This window comes from Puma concolor, chromosome B3 (assembly GCF_028749965.1).
Source record: "Puma concolor isolate L17-30 chromosome B3, mPumCon1.1.hap2, whole genome shotgun sequence".
In the NCBI taxonomy this organism is placed as follows: Eukaryota; Metazoa; Chordata; class Mammalia; order Carnivora; family Felidae; genus Puma; species Puma concolor.
The window spans coordinates 24,447,808-24,468,586 of NC_141672.1; the positions used below are offsets into that span (position 1 = coordinate 24,447,808).

The window sequence follows — 20,779 nt, forward strand, 5'->3', positions numbered from 1 at the left end:
GATTAATAATTGATTCAGAAAATAGTGCATCCTAGGAGTGTGAACCAAAAATGAAGAAATGGAAGCTAGTTTGAAGCAAACCATCTCTAAATTATTTTAATCTCTTGGACTTCTCTGATTTTTTTTTTTAATGATCTAATTCTTGTCTTATTCAACACTTATCATCAAGGCCTATTTAACCATCATGAGCACCCGGGGTGAGTGCGAGGACTTCAGGTTTAAAAGAAACCAGCAAAAGAAAGAAGAGCCTCTGCTCCTTTGGCCAGAAGAACAGATAATCTGAGCAAACTGTGAAATAGGAAAAATTGCACCTATTGCACCTCCCCACCTCTGTCTTGGTGTCCCTTTCTTTACATCGGTTCTTTACCCTAGGGCACCACTGCTTTCATTCTGCCCGGGATTTCTCTCACCATCTGCTCCAATGTTGTATGTCCCCAAATTAGTCATGTTACTTTCTCCTCCTTTCTCCCTAGCCCTCGAAAAAAACTCAAATTCTGTTAGAGCGGCTGACCATGGCCCAGTGTGAGAAGGATCATAAGACTAATGACTTAAACGAATCAGGAAATGATTCAAGAGCCTCCCGTGGAAAAGGAGTTTAAGAAGATTCCAATTTTCCTAAAGATTTTTTAATGTGTGAGCCTTTCAGGACGACAAAGGAAGAGAAATGGGAAAGTTTGGGAACAGGATAGCAGGTAGCCTAGAGCGAATGTAATACAGGCAGCATGCATCTGTCCACAAGTCTCATTTCAATGCAGGCGATAGATGCGCCTAGTGGAAGCTGGAACTCCTACCTGCTGGATTTACCTGCTGATCTCACAAATCCTTCCACTGGAAAGCCTGAAGTGAGGAAGTGAGAGGCCCTCAGAGCTGGCAGACAACATGAAATCTGCTTGCCCATTCCTGCTCTGGGGACTTCACACCGCCCACAGTGGAAGAATGAGGCTTTACACACATGTAACCCCCTGCTAGGAACACATCTCTAGGCAGATGGGTCCACTTCTCCAGGCCCAGTGCCTCCTTACTCCCCCTGCCCCTGGGATATGCCCTGCTTCCCTCTCTTCGTTGTGTCTGCCATCACTTTTTCTTCTTTTTTTTTTTTTTTTTCCTCTGGTGGGTTTCTCTTCTCCCAGGCAAACTGCAAGTGGGAATGGAATCTTTGGCCTCCTCCCCAACTCTTCCCACTTTCCTTAATGGTCCTTAAATTATTTTCTTTAGTACAAGGAAACAACCTATATCCATTAAATAAATCCACATTTTACAGACTGTAAAAGTCCAATGAAAGTATCTCAGTAAGTATTTATGGAATTGTATTCCTGATGCATCTATGTAAATGTCCAAAACAAGAAGCAGGGTTTGTAATCAAGTCTTTTGATCTTCCATTTGTATTCCTTAACTGCTGAGTGTGGTGAGGAACCGTCCCTTTGCTGTCCCCACTCTGACCTCAGGTTTTGTAAGAGGTTCTGGACATCTCTATGAAGAAGTTTGCAGCCTAGAGCAGGGGTCACCAAAGTACAGCCTGCAGCCTGCCTTCAAAATGAATTTTTATTGGAATACACACAGTTTTTATCTCTGGTAAACACCAGAGAATTAAAAAAAGTTTCCAATTATCAGACCAATTAAGTGATGTCATTTTCAAGAGGGCCATGACCATGTCAGGTCCATTCCAGAACGATGTGTTTTTTCTACTTTGTATGGTCTGTCTTTCTTTTCTCTAAGAAGGTCAGATGATGTCAATCTGATGAAGGGAAATCTTTTGGGATTTTCCAGAATGTTTAAGCAATGATAGCATCACTGGAAAAGGTCCACAGTACCCAAGGGGGCTTATGCATTTTAAAGTAAAATTTCTTGTATTTTTGCTGTTAAAAATGTTAAAACAGAATGCTATGGTTCCTCCTAGAAATTCCTAGGATCCTCATACCCCTTTTGTAAAAACAAAACTTTTAAGTAAACTCTCAGAACATAACAAACATTTCTCTTAAACGTAGAGATGCTCTACAAAACACAAATGGGGAGAAATGGATAAACTGGTAGCCCATTATCTGACTCAAAAAGATGCTCGTGGCTGTGCCAAATCATATTTTTCTTAGTAAGTCACACTGAACAAAAAAAGAAGATAAATCACCATGAAAATGCAAGTGAGCTGGTAATAATAGCCTAGTTATAGCTGCCATGAAATAATCATTAAGTTATATGCAGCATAAATCTCACAGAATTTTGTAAATTATGGTGGTTTTTAGAGGCCAAATAGAGATAAACCGTACAAACTATGGCTGCTTTTCTCTGTGCTCCTTGGCATGGCTTTTTAAAATGCTTAAGCTTATGCTCACAGTACCATATGGTTCTCAAAGCATCTGAGAAGGCATAAAGGTTCACAACTCTGTTAAGACCCCTCTTCCACATTTTGAAGGTGATCATTCCTCACCAGTCCTTCCCTGTACTCCTACGCGGAGTCTTGTCTGGCTCTGGCTCACACTCAGGCCAGACAAGTTTCCAGCTCAAGCCTTAGACTTCAAGCTGCTCCTGTTTCCAAGGCATGTTGGAAGGGCAGGTGTTGGAGATGGGCAGTGCTTGCAGGGCTGAACTGGCTGCTGGTGCTTCCAGCCAGCCACCTCCACTCCAGAGACGGGCAATAAAATCCCACTCTGTGCCTTCCTCAGTAGACCGGCACATTAGCAAAACGCAGATTCAAAGATTCCCAGTAAATGTTCCTTTCCCTCCTTTTTGGAGGTTGGTGGTAATCCCCAGTTGATCTTTCCTCTTAACTGCTTTTTCCCCCCTGCTATTTAAACTGAATTCTTATTGCTCCAAATTAAATCCATTCTTTCTGGCCTTGTCATTGCTAACTAATGAGAACAATTCCTCTCTTTGCTCCTGGTAGCTGCACTTTGGGTACTTATGGATGAGAATCATATCCTTCTTTAGCCTACTTTCTTAACTGCAGACTGCACAGGTGATAAAATGGGTTAATTGTTGCTATAAAAATATTTTCTATCCTCATAACGAAGTAATTTTTTCCTCCAAATCATTTTAATTTCTTAGAATTGCACTGTGTTCTTAACGATGTGCAGTGACTGAGGCTGCGGTCCTATTGGGCCTATATATACAAGCAAAATGTTGGATATACAGTATGCATGAATATAACAATTCTTGGTTATTGCGCTGTTTCATTTTGCCCCTTCCACTCTGCCCTCAGTTTTATCACTCTTTGCTCTTTGTATCTCCCCAAGGAAGTTTTCAGCCCAGGGCAGCGGTCACCAAAGTATATAGCCTGTAGCCCGCTATTACAAAGTAAATTTTTATTGGAATGTGGTCACCTGCATTTAAAAAAAAAAAAAAGCATGTTATTTATGACTGCTTTCACATTACTGTGGCACTTCCCAGGAGCTCTGACAGAGACCCTATCTCCTGCAAAGCCCAAAATACTTGCTATCTAGCCTTTTACAGAAAAATTTTGCTGACCCTCCAGCAAACATTGGGGCAGGCTTTGCTAGTTGCACCGGGTTAAGGCAAAGTACCAGGTAAATCTCTTATGCACTCCGAAGCAGTCTGCTAAATGTTTCATGACAGACCAAACCACACAGCTGGCAAGCGAGTCTAGACTGAAGGAGTTTTTCATTTTTTATCCCTGAAGTACCCTACGAGCATCAAGGTTCACGTCTAAAGGGAAGAATGAGGCTTGACACGTGGACTAATGCTTGGATGTGGCTCCAACACATGTAGGCAATTTTTATAAATGTGTCTCTCTTCCAAGTCTATCTAGGATGTTCTGCTGCATTCTGGTGCACCAACTCACACCACCGGGAGGACAAGGAAATCCAGGCCAAGGCCCAGTACTCACTATGTGAAGCTGGAGGAAGTCACCGAGACCCGGAGCGCTGTCGATGCGCACCAAGATGCCATCCTTCACAGTGGTGCTGAAGCCCACGGCAAGGCGGTCAGAGCGGGTGCTGGGCCTATCATTGGCCGGCCAGGTGTAAAGGATGAGGCCTCCGCTTTTCCCAAAGATGTAGGTAGCGCCAGCTGCGAAAGCAAGGAGAGACGGAGCCATCAGTGCACTGTACTGTGCATTGCCAGCTCTAGGCACACTGTTGAGACCCTGCACAGACAGCTGTGGAGAGGAAATGGGCCCCCGCATGTCCCTGTTTGGTTACGGAGAGGGATGGAATCCAAAGTCTGGGAAGGCGGCTGTCACCCTAAATTAAAGATGTAGGCAAAATGAATTAATAACAAAGCAGATGTTAGCGAGAAGCATCCCTAACATCTTCAGTTCCTGCTGTATCTCGGCAGAAGGCAAATAACACGCTGTGTCTGAGAGCTTTGGTATCTTGGGACGAACAACCTTCCCATTCTCCTGAACAGCAGAATTAATTTTCCGTCTCGGCTAGGACAAGCATGGGAGAGGAAACTAGTTCCCCTTCTTTCAGCTACTGGAACATGCTGGTCAGTGGAGCCAGGGGCGGTCCCAGAAATGTTTCACAAGACTGAAGGGAGTGTGCAAGCCTAAAGCCGCTATCCCTTTCACACCTGGATCGTCTACCACCCTCACAGAAAAGAGCTGTAGTCTGAGGAAACCAAGTTCTGTGACTAAAAGCATTTGCCTATTTCACTATTATGTGGTTATAAAAAACGTGATAAAAATTAATTCCAGAGGCGTTTTACAAATTAACTTAATTTTTCCCCTGGTGGTGGTGTTTATCTGGTATTATATAACAGCTTCTGTCTCTTTCACAAACTAAATTTCAAAAAAGAAATATAGAAGACATGGAAAAAAAAATCTCAGGGTGATGAATTTGGAACATAAGTGGTATTGTCACTTACGAACGGTGGTTTTGTCAGTGTTCTTAGTACTTACTGTGCTGTCACTCTTATTATTTACAAAGTCAGGGATTAGAAAGAATATATTAATTTAAAAGTACATAGAGGGGTGCTGGGATGGCTCGGTTGGTTGAGTGTCTGACTCTATTTCAGCTCAGGTCATGATCCCAGGGCCCCACATCATGCATCAGGCTCTGCGCTGAGCGTGGTGCCTGCTTAACATTCTCTGTTTCTCTCCCTCTGCCCCTGCCCCACTTGTGCGCACACTCTCTCAAAACAAACAAACAAACAAAAAATGCAAAGAAAACAAAATACAAAACTAAAAAAAACAAAAAACAAAACAACATAGAAAACAGGAAGAGAAATAAAATATTAGCATCTTATAAATTTTTAAAGTCTATTTCTAAAAACAAGTTTTTAAATACGAATTTGGGGAAAAGCATGTAGATTTGGTAGCCAGAACGGACTACATCATTGTAGCTTCTATGGCTATATGTACTTTACCCATAGTGAGTACTTCCATATGTTACTCATCTCAAAGTTCAAAGAACATTTGGCAGCAGATTTTCTTGTGTGTTCCCACTGAACATGGTTCAATCTCCGAAACTATTTAAAAAATGTTTTTAACGTTTATTCATTTTTGAAAGACAGAGAGAGACAGAGTGTGAGTGGCGGAGGGGTAGAGAATGGGAGACACAGAATCCGAGCCAGGCTCCAGGATCTGAGCTGTCAGCAAAGAGCCTGACATGGGACTCAAACTCATGGACTGTGAGATCATGACCTAAGCCAAAGTTGGACGCTCAACTGACTCAGCCACCCAGGTGCCCCTGAAACTATTTTAAAGCAGCATTAGGAAAGCATGCAGATTTCTTCAGCTTTACTAAAAGTCTCAAGCACTGGTCCACATTTAGTTTACAGGGAATACTGGATTGAATTATGTTCTCTGAAGAAAAAAAATGAGTTATGCAGCTTATTTATAAATAATAAAGTCAACTGCTATGAGGCTAGAATTAAGAGTATATGTCACATCTCATGCTTATTTTAAGCACTAAGCCATATTATATTCTGAGGCATATAGAATCTAATTTGTCATTTTTGAAAGGTCACTATTCTAGTGACCAGCATGCTCAGTTTGTGTATTACATGTAGCATGACATTATCTTCCTTTTATGAATTTCCCAATCCTTAGGGGATGGTGTCTGAAAAGACCTCCACAGTCAATCTGGAGAATTTGGGATTGTGGTATGTAAAGTTTACAATTAATTCTGTATGCAAAACTGTTTGCTCTTCACTATCCACAGGTACCCTCAACGCTTCTTAAAATTAGAAATGTGGATATAATAATTTACCCTTGATATCTATCCATCTGTGAAGAATTCAAATAATTCCCTTTTCTGTAGATGCTTACAAATGTCATCGCCACTCTCTCTATTCTTTATTTGGAAAAGTGAAGGTTACTCAGTGATCAATGTATAGAATCACCAAGAATGCAAATCAGCCTGTGACATTTTGTGGCAACTTATAAAATCTTACCCTATTCTATCCTAAATATGTAGTGGATTCTGCCTCAGAGATAAATCTATACTCCCATACTCTATCAGAAAATAATTTTACCAGTACAAAAAGAACAAGTCCAAAGTTGATAATAGCAACACATATGCCTGGTGTTTTGAGAAAAACTTTTCAAATTCATTAGCCAAATCTTTGCAATAATTCTCTGGGATCTCTCATTTCTTAACAATGTTTAGAAACAAGAGACCCAAGCATCTGACTTAAAAAAGTGGTACCTCTTTAGGTCTCCAGCTTCATCCTCCTCCTCCAAAAGCCTGTCTTCACTAAATACCAATCCTAGCTTAATAAAACTATCCAATAAATTATATCAGTGATGCAAAATTGACTGTTCTTTATCCTTTTCACATAAGACTAAAGTAGAATGAAAACAAAGTCATATCCTCCCAAACCTGGCGTATTTTCAGAAGTTAGTTGGCCTTCTAACCATATAAATATGTTTACAAACTTTCTGCTTATACTTTTTTATCCATTGACTGTTCAGTAATTCTTAATGTAAAGAGAAAGTGCATTTTAAATGATAAATATATGACTTCTATATAGTGGTTTGGAGGCCACCATGGCTTTAATTTTTAAACAAAGAACGAAACCTCATTATGACAATATCAGGGTAGGTACAAAATCTGTCTTAAAAATTATTTTTACTGCTTTTATTGTTCTGAATTTGGAATGTCACTATGATAGATAATTCTAACTTTGTAGGTGAAAAAGGCAAAAAAGTACAAAGTCTTTAGCATATGGCTTATTCTGCTATATGGAAATAAATCTTAAAATATGTATTCTTGGTACTAAATTTCTTACTAAGGGTAAATAAAGACCCTGAATGCTCCCATAGTTTAATGTTGGCTTTAAAGAAAGTGAATTAATACTTACAACTTTCTACTCTGAAAACCTGTTATTTTTTCCCCTTCTTTAGTTAGCTTTGCTATCTTGCATGGTTTTTAAAGATAAATATTCACTTTCTGTTAATTTTAATATAAAATGCCTAGAGTCCTAGGGGGAACATGGTCTTATTTTGCTTTACATTTTCAAATTAAAAAGTTAATTTTGTTATTTTAAAATGTGGATTACAAATCAACATTTTGGGAACATCCTAAGAACTATGAGAACCCTCCTTAATCCATTAAAGATTTTCATTTCCAAGCCATGCAATACGACATCACATGCTTTCTCCCCTGAGCCTAGCAGCCCTGTTGGTTTCACACTGTGCAAAGTATGCTGGTGCTAAGATCATCCTCCATTTATTAACAATTGAAACCATGCAAATTTCCTGCTTGCTAGCAAAGAGTGATCAATTCAACTGAAGAAAAACTGCTACGGTGGCATTCTGGCTATTTCACATTGCAGGACTTGCAAGTTTGTAAGCAGCTGAGGTTGCTGAGTCCCACCAATAGAATATTTCAGGAATGAAATTTCCATACGGTCACCATTAACAAAGATTAAGTGGATACACGCTATTTTTAAACAGTCAACCAGCCTGACATGTTACTTAACACACAACTTCTTTCATCTCAAAGATCCCAAAAAGTAAGTTTGGCTTATTGTTTTCCTAACTGGCAAGCTATTTACTGGGATGGGGCTGATGGTGGTTTTGGAAGAGCCAGATATGTGAAGGTATAAATATGTGTGTTTGGGTGTGTATTCTGTGTGTGGGATTGGTGGGGGGAAGAAAAGGGTAGAACAGTCTCCACTGAGATCATGAAGGAATCCTGGGGAGCAGCTTTATATACTCATACAATAATCTGATCAAGTAGATGATCTATGAGTTCTCAAGAAGAATACAGGGTAAAGTTTTTTCTAGGTCATACATTTCTCCAAGAAATAGTTCTTAAATCTTGGTGCATATTACTGCTTATTAATAGAATTGAATTTAATTATTGATGACAACTTAACTTTTCTTTATTTAGACTATTTGGATAATTATTACAATTGTTGCTTTGACTTCTTAACCTCATGGTCCTGCCATTATGACATAACTTTTATTTCTAGTCCCATATCCAAATAGCATATTACTTTTTAGTAGGAGTACTAACAGAAATTGAATCATGGACCTCTTAGGATTTATATTCAATATAAAAATAATATATACATACATATGTGCATGCTTATGCATATGTGTATGTGTGTGTAAGAAAGTTTAGTCAGAAATAGAATACTTGGAATTAATTTATTACGTTCTCCATCAAATAATCACAGATATAAGGCTTTAGAAATGCATCTAAATATAATGTTGGTTGTATATTTATGTGTGTTTTTTATATATTAAAAAAAGAAAGAAAACAAAGAAAATCAGCTTTCCCTGAAATAATTTATGGTTGGCACTAAAATGGAACAAGTTTGCAAGCATCTCTCAGGGGAAACCTGGGAAAATTAAATTTAAAGAGAACTAGGTAATTTACTCATGGACAAGTATAAGATATGGAATAACAAATTAAGTAATAAAATATGTATAATTCTTGTGGTAGAAACCATCTGGTAGGTAAACTAGGGTAATAAACATGAGGTCAAACTCCTACTCCAGTTCTCTTTGAACATTGCCTAAGAACTTAGTATAAAATCTCATGATACCAAGGTATATATCTGTCTTCCTCTATTACTTCAGGCTCCCTATTCCTAATTTCTATTGTTACTACTCTTTCATCAACTTTATCCACATTTGTGTTCTTTATTGTAAATTGGTAAATCCTTTTGGGAAATAAATGGACCATCAATGATATAAAATATATTATGTCTGTAGATGAAGTTATTGCTATTAACTTAAAACTACATTTTATTCATATCAATTAACTATATAGCTAATAAAACCAAAATGGAAAGACTTGGAAGTGACAAATATCTTTCCTAGCAAACCGAGACATAAAGCTCAAAGATCTCATAATGACTGATGGCCTGAAAAAGCAGTTTCTCAATTTCTTTTACTCAGTTGGTTCTATGGTTCCCCTTACACACACCCCCTGGATGTTTTGGGAATGTTCATCACAGCAGGACCTTATATGTTCATAGCACTGAATGGTTTTCAAATTGTTTTCTTTGGGAGCATCTCATTTGATGCCTCTTACCCCAATACCCACTGAAGTGTTAATGGCAAATATTTTCATTGCTGTTTGTATAAAAAAGAAAATGGAGACTCAAGGAGATTAAATGACTTGACCTGATGTTAAGTGGTGGAGATGAGAGCAGAACCAGATCTTCCTTTCCTTGACTCTGCCCTCAACTCCCCTCATCCAGCTGGCCTGCTGGCCAATAGAATGAAGTTTCCCTAAAGGAATCCCTGGGGACCCAGAGCTCCACAGGAAGGAACAGCAGATGGAAAAACTATGATCAAAACCTCTTCACTACAGAGGCAGCCCCTAGGGAGTACAAAGTAAGTGATAAAGATTTTACAAACAGTCCTGCAATGTATTTATTGAATGGGCGGTTTATTATGATCTATCTTGTCGACTCTGAATTTTTTGAAATAAACACTAAAACCGATGATAAAGAAGCCTTAAATAAAGCAAAAGTGAAGCGACTGAATGTTAAGAGAGAAATTTCATCTATTTTAAAGAACATCCTTTATCTTTGGCAAAGAAATGATCAGATTTACTGCTCAGCTGAGAAGGCGCCTGGAGTCAAATATATAATCAGGGAGAGCCAAGCCCCATTTCTTTTTTTTTTTTTTTTTCAACGTTTATTTATTTTTTTTGGGACAGAGAGAGACAGAGCATGAACGGGGGAGGGGCAGAGAGAGAGGGAGACACAGAATCGGAAGCAGGCTCCAGGCTCTGAGCCATCAGCCCAGAGCCTGACGCGGGGCTCGAACTCACGGACCGCGAGATCGTGACCTGGCTGAAGTCGGACGCTTAACTGACTACGCCACCCAGGCGTCCCACCAAGCCCCATTTCTTAAACAAAGCTCAGGCAAGGTGAGGGCTCCCTCTGTATGAGGCAATTTCTTCCTCTTTCTTGAAGGGAGCACGATGAAAACCAAAGGGAACAAAAAAACAAAAACAAAAACAAAAACAAAAAACAAAGGGCATTAAGCCCGGAAACACAGAAGCAACATTTCAGACCATGTTCCAGTATTCTGGAATGAAAACTGCAACTCAAAGACTTCCCAGCAGAACCAATACTGGTTCAGTGTGTTATAAAATGTGCTTGGTAATACTGGAACTCAAGCCTGTGCATATGGTGAATTATATATATTGTGTCCAAGGCCAAAGCTTCCATAGAAGCTGGTGAGAGAAAAATATGAAACCAATTAAAATTCAACCTATTAACCTATTTTTTAAAAATAAAAACGTCTACTACTATTTAATTCTCGTCATATTATCCAAAAGAACGATTCTTCATGGATGATTACATGTGTACAAACCCTATTTTGGCAAAATACTTGGTCGGATCTTTTTATGGGAACATTATTATGAATTTTCCAGGGAATCCTAAGAGGAACCAAATAGTTATATTATTTCTAAAACTTATGCCAACAATTGAGATGACCTCCTGCTACGATTTCTTATACACACCTGTGCTCCCTCAAATTCTGAGTAAAAGAAAATCACACATAGTTTCTGGATACATTCATGAGTACTGACAAGTAAATTATGACCCTTTCTGAGTCTGAGAGATAATGAAATTTTTAGAAACACATTGCATCAAAACATTTTTTACAAAGTTATTTTCACTCATCAAATTTCAGAACTCTTGCACTAGGAAAAAATGGATTAGTGATAGAGTATTCAAATGCTTTCCACATTGAAATTGACCCAAAAATGGGCTCTGTGCTGACAGTGTGGGGCCTGCTTGGGATTCTCTCCCTCTCTCTCTGCCCCTTCCCCGCTTGTGGTCTCTCTGTCTCTCTCTCTCAAAATAAAATATACTTAAAAAAAAAAAAAAAGAAATAATCTAAAAATAAAGCTTCCAGGGATATGTTTAAATTCCCCTTACTTAAAATAATTTTTATAAACTCATTGATTTTTTTGTTTGGGACGATTATTTCCTTCACAAACCTTTGGTAGTATTTAACAATACTAATTGTAATACTAATGTTACTACTAACATTAACACTATGCCAACTATATTTATGAATCATTTATTATATGTTATAATACACTATAATACAATATTTCAAATTCCTGTAACTTTTACTTTAGATATTTATTTTTATTTATTTACTTTTTTAATGTTTATTTATTTTTGAGAGAGAGTGTGTGAGTGGGCAGGGGGCAGAGAGAGAGGGAGACACAGAATGCAAAATAGGCTCCAGGCTCTGAGCTGTCAGCACAGTGCCCAATGCGGGGCTTGAACTCATGAACCACGAGATCATGACCTGAGCTAAAGTTGGACAGTTAACTGACTGAGCCACCCACGTGCCCCTAGATTTTTTTTTTTTAATTTTAAAGTTTATTCTTTTTTTAAGAGACAGAGCACAAGCAGCCGGGGAGAAGGGGGAGGGGCAGAGAGAGACACACACAGAATCTGAAGCAGGCTCCAGGCTCTGAATGGTGGGCACAGAGCCCGATGCAGAGCTTGAACTCATGAACTGCAAGATCATGACCAAGGCTGAAGTCAGATGCTTAATCTACCAAGCCACCCAGTCGCCCCTACTTTAGATATCTTTTTCTGTATTAATTAGTTTGTTAGGGCTACAATAACAAGGTAACACAGACTGGGTGGGTTAAACAACAGAAAATTATTTCCTACAATTCTGGAGGCTAGAATTCTGATATTGAGGGAGGTCAGATTCTTCTAAAATGGCTGTTTTCTCCCTGTGTCATCACATGGCCTAGTCTCTTTACCCCTCAGTGTTCTAATTTCTACTTCTTAAAAGGACACCAGTCATACTGGATTAGGGCATACCCTAATGACCTCATTTTAACTCAGTTACCTCTTCAGGTACCCTGTCTCCAAGTACAGTGACATTTGAAGATACTGGGGGTTATGACGTCAATGTATGAATTTTGGGGATGCACAATTCAGCCCATAACAGTTACCATCCCAGTTTTAAAGGTGAGGGAAGCGATAGAAGGAGGTAAAATAACTTGTTTAAGATCTAATGAAATCAGGTATTTAATCCAGATCTATATAACTCAATGATCTACATTCTTTTCATTATGCCAAGATGTATCCCTAATATGTTTACCTTTTACCTGTATATTGAGTGTAGAGATGGCAATGATGATGAAGAGAAGAAGAACAATGGCTTTCTAACATTTGGCAAAAAAATCCAAGCAAAATCAATCCAAACAAAACCACAAACAAGATGGAAACTCAATTCCCTCACAATGGAAATGGCAGTATAGGGGTGATCGTTTTATTTTATTTAAATGACATTGGTTTAATATGAGCTTGTTCTCTGCAAAGTACATAAAGCAAGGTCAGACAATAGGCTGCTCTTCATTAATTACACGACACTCATAAAAATCTAAATTCTGAAGGGGTGGATTCTATATAAGGTTTATTTTGGAGATTATCTCCCGGCCAATTTAATTTAACTTTCATAACCAAGCTTGTTTCTCATATAGAAACACAAAGTAAGTCCTAGGAAATTGCACAGTATTCAGGTTTAAGAGAATAAATATTAAGTTTGATTGTCAAAACAAAATGAAAATCCAGAACCCTTCTGTACCATGAGCTCCTGGAGGACAGGGCTGTTTAATTTATCTCTCTATCAACACTGAATGCTCAGGAAATAAATGCTGTTGAATTAATCAATAAAACTTGGCTCACCTATACTTTCATATCTTCACACTGTCATTCAGGTATCTGCCCATTAATCCTTCTCAGCTTTTTGTCATTTCATCACCATGAGGAAATATTTTATAAATACTCATCAGTTAGGGTTCATAATATTTCCTAGGTGGAGGGGAACAGAGCTTCCAAATTATAAAAGAAAGCAACTACAAAAACATTTGAATAATTTTTCTTTGGTGAATTTTTGGCAGGCTCAGAGAATAAACTCACACCCATCTTTAGTCAAATTGTTTTATGATACCCCTCAGTTCCTAAATCACGCTGCAAACTGTTTTTAGTAAAATATACGTATATATGAAAACATCTTAGATTTAACCTAACAAGAATACACAATAGAAAAGAAATGCAACATATTTAAGAATAGCAATGCCATTATTCTATTTTATATTACATTGTGCAAAGATCACGTATACATTTGTCCTTAGACAAAACATAAATGAATGAAAATAAAAATAAAAATGGTCATTTTATAATTATTCATCAGACTTCTCTGTAGCATTTTTTAAGAAACTCATTCCTTCAACCTTCTTGCACTGTTAGTGGGAATGCAAACTGGTGCAGCTTCTGGAAAACAGTGTGGAGGTTCCTCAAAAAATTAAAAATAGAACTATCCTATGACCCAGCAATAGCACTACTAGGAATTTATCCAAAGGATCCAGGAGTGTTGATGTATAGGGGCACATGTACCCCAATGTTTATAGCAGCTCTTTCAACAACAGCCAGATTATAGAAAGAGCCTAAATGTCCATCAACTGATGAATGGATAAGGAAGATGTGCTTCATACACACAATGGAATACTATTTGGCAATGAGAAAGAATGAAATCCTGCCATTTGCAGCAACATGGATGGAACTGGAGGGTATTATGGTAAGTGAAATCAGTCAGGGAAAGACAGATATCCTATGTTTTCACTCACATGTGGAAATTGAGAAACTTAACAGAAGACCATGAGGGAAGGGAAGGGACAAAAAATAGTTACAGAGAGGTATGAAGGCAAACCATAAGAGACTTAAATACAGAGAACAAACTGATGGTTGATGAAGGGTGTGGGGGAGGGGAAAATGGGTGTTGGGCATTGAGGAGGGCACTTGTTGGGATGAGCACTAGGTATTGGATGTAAGTGATGAATCACGGGACTCTACCCCCAAAACCAAGAGCATGCTGTACACACTATATGTTAGCCGATTTGACAATGAATTATACTAAAAAAAAAAAAAGAAAGAAAGAAACTCATTCCTTCTGATGACATCTTATGGGACACAAAATAAAAGGGAGGTTCAGAGGGCATGTATCTGCCTCCTTTTCCTCTTTTTATTCCATAGCTTTGAAATACCTTCTCTAATAAAAGCAATCAAGGGATTTCTAAGTACTGAATATTCTCTCAAAAAGAAATACAGATGAAGAGTGGTTGCTTATTTATAGTGTTTGACTTAAATGCTAGATTTATATGGACTTCACACTTTCAAAGAACCAAGGACTATAAACAGATGACTTCAGTGTATTGAGGCTCTAATTCATAAGACAAGATTTTCCTGGGAAAGTCAGCTAATATTTTTAAGGGCATTGACTCTTGCTTCTATGAAATACATATTTCTTAATCATAAAACCCATGCCAGTATTAAGAAAATGAAAGAAACTTCAAATATTATGGTCTCTTCTCCTATAACAATCATTTATCTTCATTGTGCCTCAGTTTCCCCATTATTCAGCAGATGATGATACTTCTACCTACTCATCTCAAAAAGTTGCAGTAAGGATCAAAATAGCTACCATGCACACTATACAGAACTCTAGAAATAATTTAGTTTTAAATTATTTATGGTGATCACCTCAATGTGAAGAGCCTGCCTAAAGTTTTTTGTATCTGTAGGGGAATTTATTTATTCCATATACCCAGTACATCTTCCCTCTTTGTGTTGCAACATTAAGCCCCTTCATATGGAAATGACTATTTTCTTCCATATCATGTGATTTGAATGGAAATTGTCAAACCCTTAAAAGATTTTGCCCCTTACATACAGCTTATTAGCTAATATGTGATAAATAAACCCAAGTTGGACCAGTCAGAGAACTTTACTGAATTTTTTTTTTTTTTTTTGTAACCTAGAACAACAGGAACACTCCATCAGTTTCCCTATGATAGAATTTTGCCATAAGAGTTACACAGTTGCTGTGGCCATGGTTCCTACGTGAGAAAGAACTTGGATGAAAATAAACCCTGACCCAAGAGTAAAGTCAGGGCAAAGCAGGAAAAGAAGGTATTCACTTTTTGAATACATGGTTTTAATGGTCTGTGTTATAAAGTTGCAACTTTGTCCATCTCATATAAAATTCTCAATAGCTAACTTGTTTAGTCTAAGTGAATTCTAATTTTCTTCTTTCACACCTAGAAGAGTACATAATAGTAAAGAAAACCTGGCAACTATCATAGTGCCTAGATCACAAAAGGGCACAAGAAGTGCTTGTTAAATAAATTGGCAAAGGATGACCAAGATAATTATGTAATAAGTTACACAGAAATCTGACCTAAGAAAAGGAGCACATTCAGTGATTCATATACATTTCAGATTGGAGCACTTGTAAAACTGATCATACTCTTGTTGATATAGAAATCCTTAATGATTGCTATAGAACAACACATGCACACACGGATATATATATCCCCAATAAATAGAATATTAATGAAAAGAGACTGCTTTATATCAAGTCCTATAAACTACAGATGAAGCTTTACTCAGAAGAAAATACCCCAAATAATAATAAAGAAAATGAATATAAATGTACTGAGCTTTCAACTTAAGGCACTATTATGAAAATAAGTAAAATTAATAAGCTAGTATGTGATGATTAATAAAAACTGAAATTTATCCAACATATTTAAAAACTAATAGACGAGTTAAAAAAAACAAAGCCTATACTTTAAAATGTCACAGAAAGTATATAAATCCCTGAAAAACCATAAATAAGAAAAATTAAAAGAGGAAAAGTATAATGGTAGAAATTATAAAGGGGATATAACAACAGATATATAAAATAAAAAAGAATATTTTATACAACTTTAGATAAATATATTTAAAACCAGAAGAAACTCATCACTTCTAGGAAAATATGATTTGCCAAAGGTTTCTAAGAAAAAGTAGATACATTTAATAGACAAATCACCTCAGAAACTACTGGAAAGGTGATTCAAATTCTACTATTTAAAAAGATACAGGTGATGCAAAAGATACTAGATGATTTTACAAATAAGTTTTATCTAACTTTCGAAGAAAAGGTAATTCCTAAGTTATTCAAATCATACTAGACCACAGGCAAGGTCAGAAATCTCCCCCAATTCATTTACAAATTCAACATATTTGTAATAATGATACCTAATAAATATATTGCATAAAAACAGAATAAAACACTAGACTAATTTCACTTATGAATACTGACTAAAGATTTCTTCTGAATAAACCTCAATGATACATTAAAAGAATAATATATCATTTCAGGAATATGAGAAATACTGTATCTCAACATAAAGGTATCTACTTGCAAAGATCATTATATCACCTAATTAAGGTAGAATTAGATTGTAATTCTATTTAGGATTTTAAAAAGTACTTGAAAAACTTCAGCAGTCATTCCTTCAAAAACTCTACTTATAATAGGAATTGAAAAGAGCATTATAAATATGATAGAGACTATTAAAAGCACACTGAACATCATATTAAATAGTAAAATTATATATTCTTTGCCATTAAAATCAAGAACATAGAGATGTTCATTACTGCAACATTATTCAACATTGTTTTATAAGTTCTTATTAAAATAAGCAATAAAATGAAATAAGCTGTAAAATATTGGGAAATAATATAATAATTTTTAAAGATATGATTGGATACATACATCTCTCTAATAACTCATCTAAAAACTTAAAATTAATGAGATCAATTGATAAGTTGGTCCCATACAAAATAAATACATAAAAAATCAATAGCTTTTCACTATTGTATAGATGGTTAAATGATTTTTGACAAGGGAGCCAAGACCATTCAATGGAGAAATGATAATCTTTTGAATAAATGACACTAGGAAAACTACATATCCATATGCATAAAAGTGAAGTCGGATGCTTATAGCATATACAAACATTAATTCAAAATGCATCAAAGACCTAACAGAGCTAAGACTATAAAACTCTTAGAAGAGTACATAGGAGAAAAGCTTCAAAACACTGAATTTGGAAATGATTTTTGTTCTGTCTTTTGTTTGTTTTTTGAATATGACACCAAAGGAACAGGCAACAAAAGAATAAAATAGATACATTAAACTTTGAAAATTAAAACTTGTGCATTAAAGGACACTATCAACAGAATACATAACGCACAAAATGGGAGAAAATACTTGCAGATCATATGTCTGACATGGGATTAATATCCCGACTATATAAAGCACTCCTACAATTCAAACAACAAAACAAACAACTCAGTTACAGAATGGGGAAAAGACTTGAATATATATTTCCCCAAAGGTATATAAATGGCCACTAAGCTCATGAAAAGATATTCAACATCAATAATCATGAGGGAACTACAAATCAAAATCATAATGAGTTAGCACTTCATATTCCATGGCTATTAGATTGTAATTCTAATTCTGTGTCAAACTGACACAAAATAAATGCTGACAAGGATGTGGAGAAATTGAAACCCTTTTATGCCACTTGTAGGAATATAAAATGGTACAGCTAGTGTGAAAAAGAGTATGGCAGTTCCTCAAACACTTAAAGATAGAATTACCATATGGTCCAGTGGTCCAGCAATTCTACTTCTAAGTGCATGACAAAAAGAAAAAAAGAAAGAAACAAAGAAAGCAAGGACTCAACCGGACATTGTACAATTGTACACCAATCTTCAAAACAGCAGTATTCACAGTAGTCCCAAAGTGGTAACTAGATAAATAGATAAAAAAAAAAAATATATGGGTCTGTATACACGATGGAATATTAGCTTTAAAAACAAATGAAATCCTGAAATCTACTATATGATGAAACTTGAAGACATTATACTAGGTGAAATAAGCCAGATACAAAAGGACAAATATATGATTCCACCTATATGAGATACCTAGAGTAATCAAGTTCACAGAGACATGAGTAGAATAGTGGTTATTAGAACAGAGAGGGGGTGGGAAGCAACTGTTTGATAGGCAACTATTATCAAAGGAGAGAGTCCTTTCTATCAGAGACAACTGTTTGAGCTTGGGGTGATGAAAAAGTTTTGGTGATGGTGGTGATGGTTGTATCACAATGGGAATGTACTTAATGCTACTGAACTGTACGTGTAAAAATGGTTAAAACTATAATTTTTTTCATTCTGTATATTTTACCACGATAAAAAAAATCAAGAGCTTGTTTTAATAACAGTAACTATGGGGCTGCCTGGGTGGCTCAGTCAGTTAAGCGTCCAACTCTTGATTTTGGCTCAGGTTATAATCTCATGATTTGCAGGATCAAGCCCCATGTTGGGCTGTACACAGACAGTGTGGAGACTACTTGGGATTCTCTCTCTCCCTCTCTGCCTCTATCCTGCTCACATGCATGCATTTTTTCTCCCTCTCAAGATAAATAAATAAACATTAAAAAAAATAATAGTAACTACCAGGTTGAAGTGAGAAAGAGAAATCCCAACCACAGTAACAAAAATCTATAAAATATTGTAAAATAATATAACAAGAAAGCTATATAAAGAAAAGCTATATAAAAGAAACTATAATTTCTGGAGCACACAAAACATGTCCATATATATGAAGATACATATGATGTTACTGAAGGAAAATGTGAATACATCAATAAGCATGTTAATCTTTTAAAAATTTTTTTTTTAACGTTTATTTATTTTTGGGACAGAGAGAGACAGAGCATGAACGGGGGAGGGGCAGAGAGAGAGGGAGACACAGAATCGGAAACAGGCTCCAGGCTCTGAGCCATCAGCCCAGAGCCTGACGCGGGGCTCGAACTCACGGACCGCGAGATCATGACCTGGCTGAAGTCGGAAGCTTAACCGACTGCGCCACCCAGGCGCCCCAGCATGTTAATCTTTAAATTACCTCTAAACAGAATCTCAAGTTCATAAAGAAAAATAAGTGTGTAAAATTTTCCAAGAAAATTTTAAAAGGAAGAATAAAGAATGGAGACTAGCTTTAGTAGACTTTAAAACTAACTAAAAGTGAGTATAGTCAAAGTAATCTATTCTTAGAAGAAAAACAGAGCACTCAATCAGTTAAAATTAAACACAATGATATGACCAAAAAAAAAAGTCTGTTGAGTCCTTTCTATGTACTAAGAACATTGTATATACAATACAAGTTCTATAGTAGAGATATGTTCAAAATGAGATAGGAACTCACAGAGAAAAGTCAGCAGCTTTAAATAAAGACTTGTACTACATAATAATTATATATATTAAATATAATATGTAGTATATTATATATACATCTCTATAGAGAGATAGAGAGAGAGAGATCTATATATATAGATATATCTATATCTACATAGATATATGGAGAGAGATCTATATATATCCATATATATATCTATAGAGAGATATATAGAGAGAGAGATCTATAGAGAGATCTCTATACAAAGAGATATATATCTATATAGAGAGATACATATATACACATATATATACATATATACAGAAATGATTACCATACATATACATGATATAGAAATTATCATACATATATACATATATATATATATAGAGAGAGAGAGAGAGAGAAATAATTACCATAATAAGTTAACATTGATTATCTTACATAGTTAGAGATGTTTTCTTGTCATGAGAACTTTCAAGATTCACTGTCTTAGCAACTTTCAAGTATGTAATACAATATTGTTAACTATAGTAACCATGCTGTCCATGACATCCCCAGAACTTACTTATCGTATAACTGAAAGTTTGAGATGTCTTATTTTTAAGTTTATTTATTTTGAGAGAGAGAGAGAAACAGAAAATGCATGGACAGGGGAGGGGCAGAAAGAGGATCCAATACATGGGGCTTGAACCCATGAACTATGAGATCATGGCCTGAGACAAAAATCAAGATTTGGACACTTAACCACCTGAGCCACCCAGATGTCCCCTACAACTGGAAGTTTGAACCTTTTGACTACCTTCACCTATTTCCCCCATGCCCCTCACCCTGCTTCGGACAAGCATCAATCCTGAATTCATTTTATTTAGATTACACATATTAGTGAGATCATTATGCTATATACCTTAAACCAATATAATGTTATATGTCATGTTGATTATATCGCAATAAAACTGGGAAGAATAAAAATAAAATGAAAATATGTCAAAGAAATATATCAAATAAAAAAAAAAAGACTTGTAGCTAAGTGTTGGGATAGGAGAGGAAGGACATTCCACTGGGAGGCCATGAGTAAAGGTGTAAAAGACACAATATATTTTTGGGAACACAAACAACATCATAACTTTGGGGTGGTGTGTAGGCTGAAGGGCTGAGAATAGCAAAGACAGGTCTAGAAAATAGGCTGCTAAGAGCTTTGCAGAGCACAAAAGGCCACATGAAGTTATCTGTCCCTTACCAGATGAGCCAGTATCTTAATAGGCAAGCCAGTGTTTTCCTCATAGTAATTTTGGTTTT

At 36.4% G+C, this 20,779-nt stretch overlaps 1 protein-coding gene across 39 annotated transcripts in view; it reads right to left on the reverse strand.

The window, feature by feature from the left end:
* NRXN3 (neurexin 3) overlaps positions 1–20,779 on the reverse strand; it is a 1,579,173-nt gene that overhangs the window by 355,632 nt on the left and 1,202,762 nt on the right. For all 39 annotated transcript variants that reach the window (XR_015252137.1, XR_015252136.1, XM_086709138.1 and 36 more), the window contains one exon: positions 3,839–4,020. Coding sequence is in view for 37 of the 39 variants with exons in the window: in XM_086709138.1 (XP_086565264.1) it covers positions 3,839–4,020 (182 nt within the window). In the remaining 2 variants the exon portion in view is untranslated. The remainder of the gene's footprint in view (positions 1–3,838; positions 4,021–20,779) is intronic.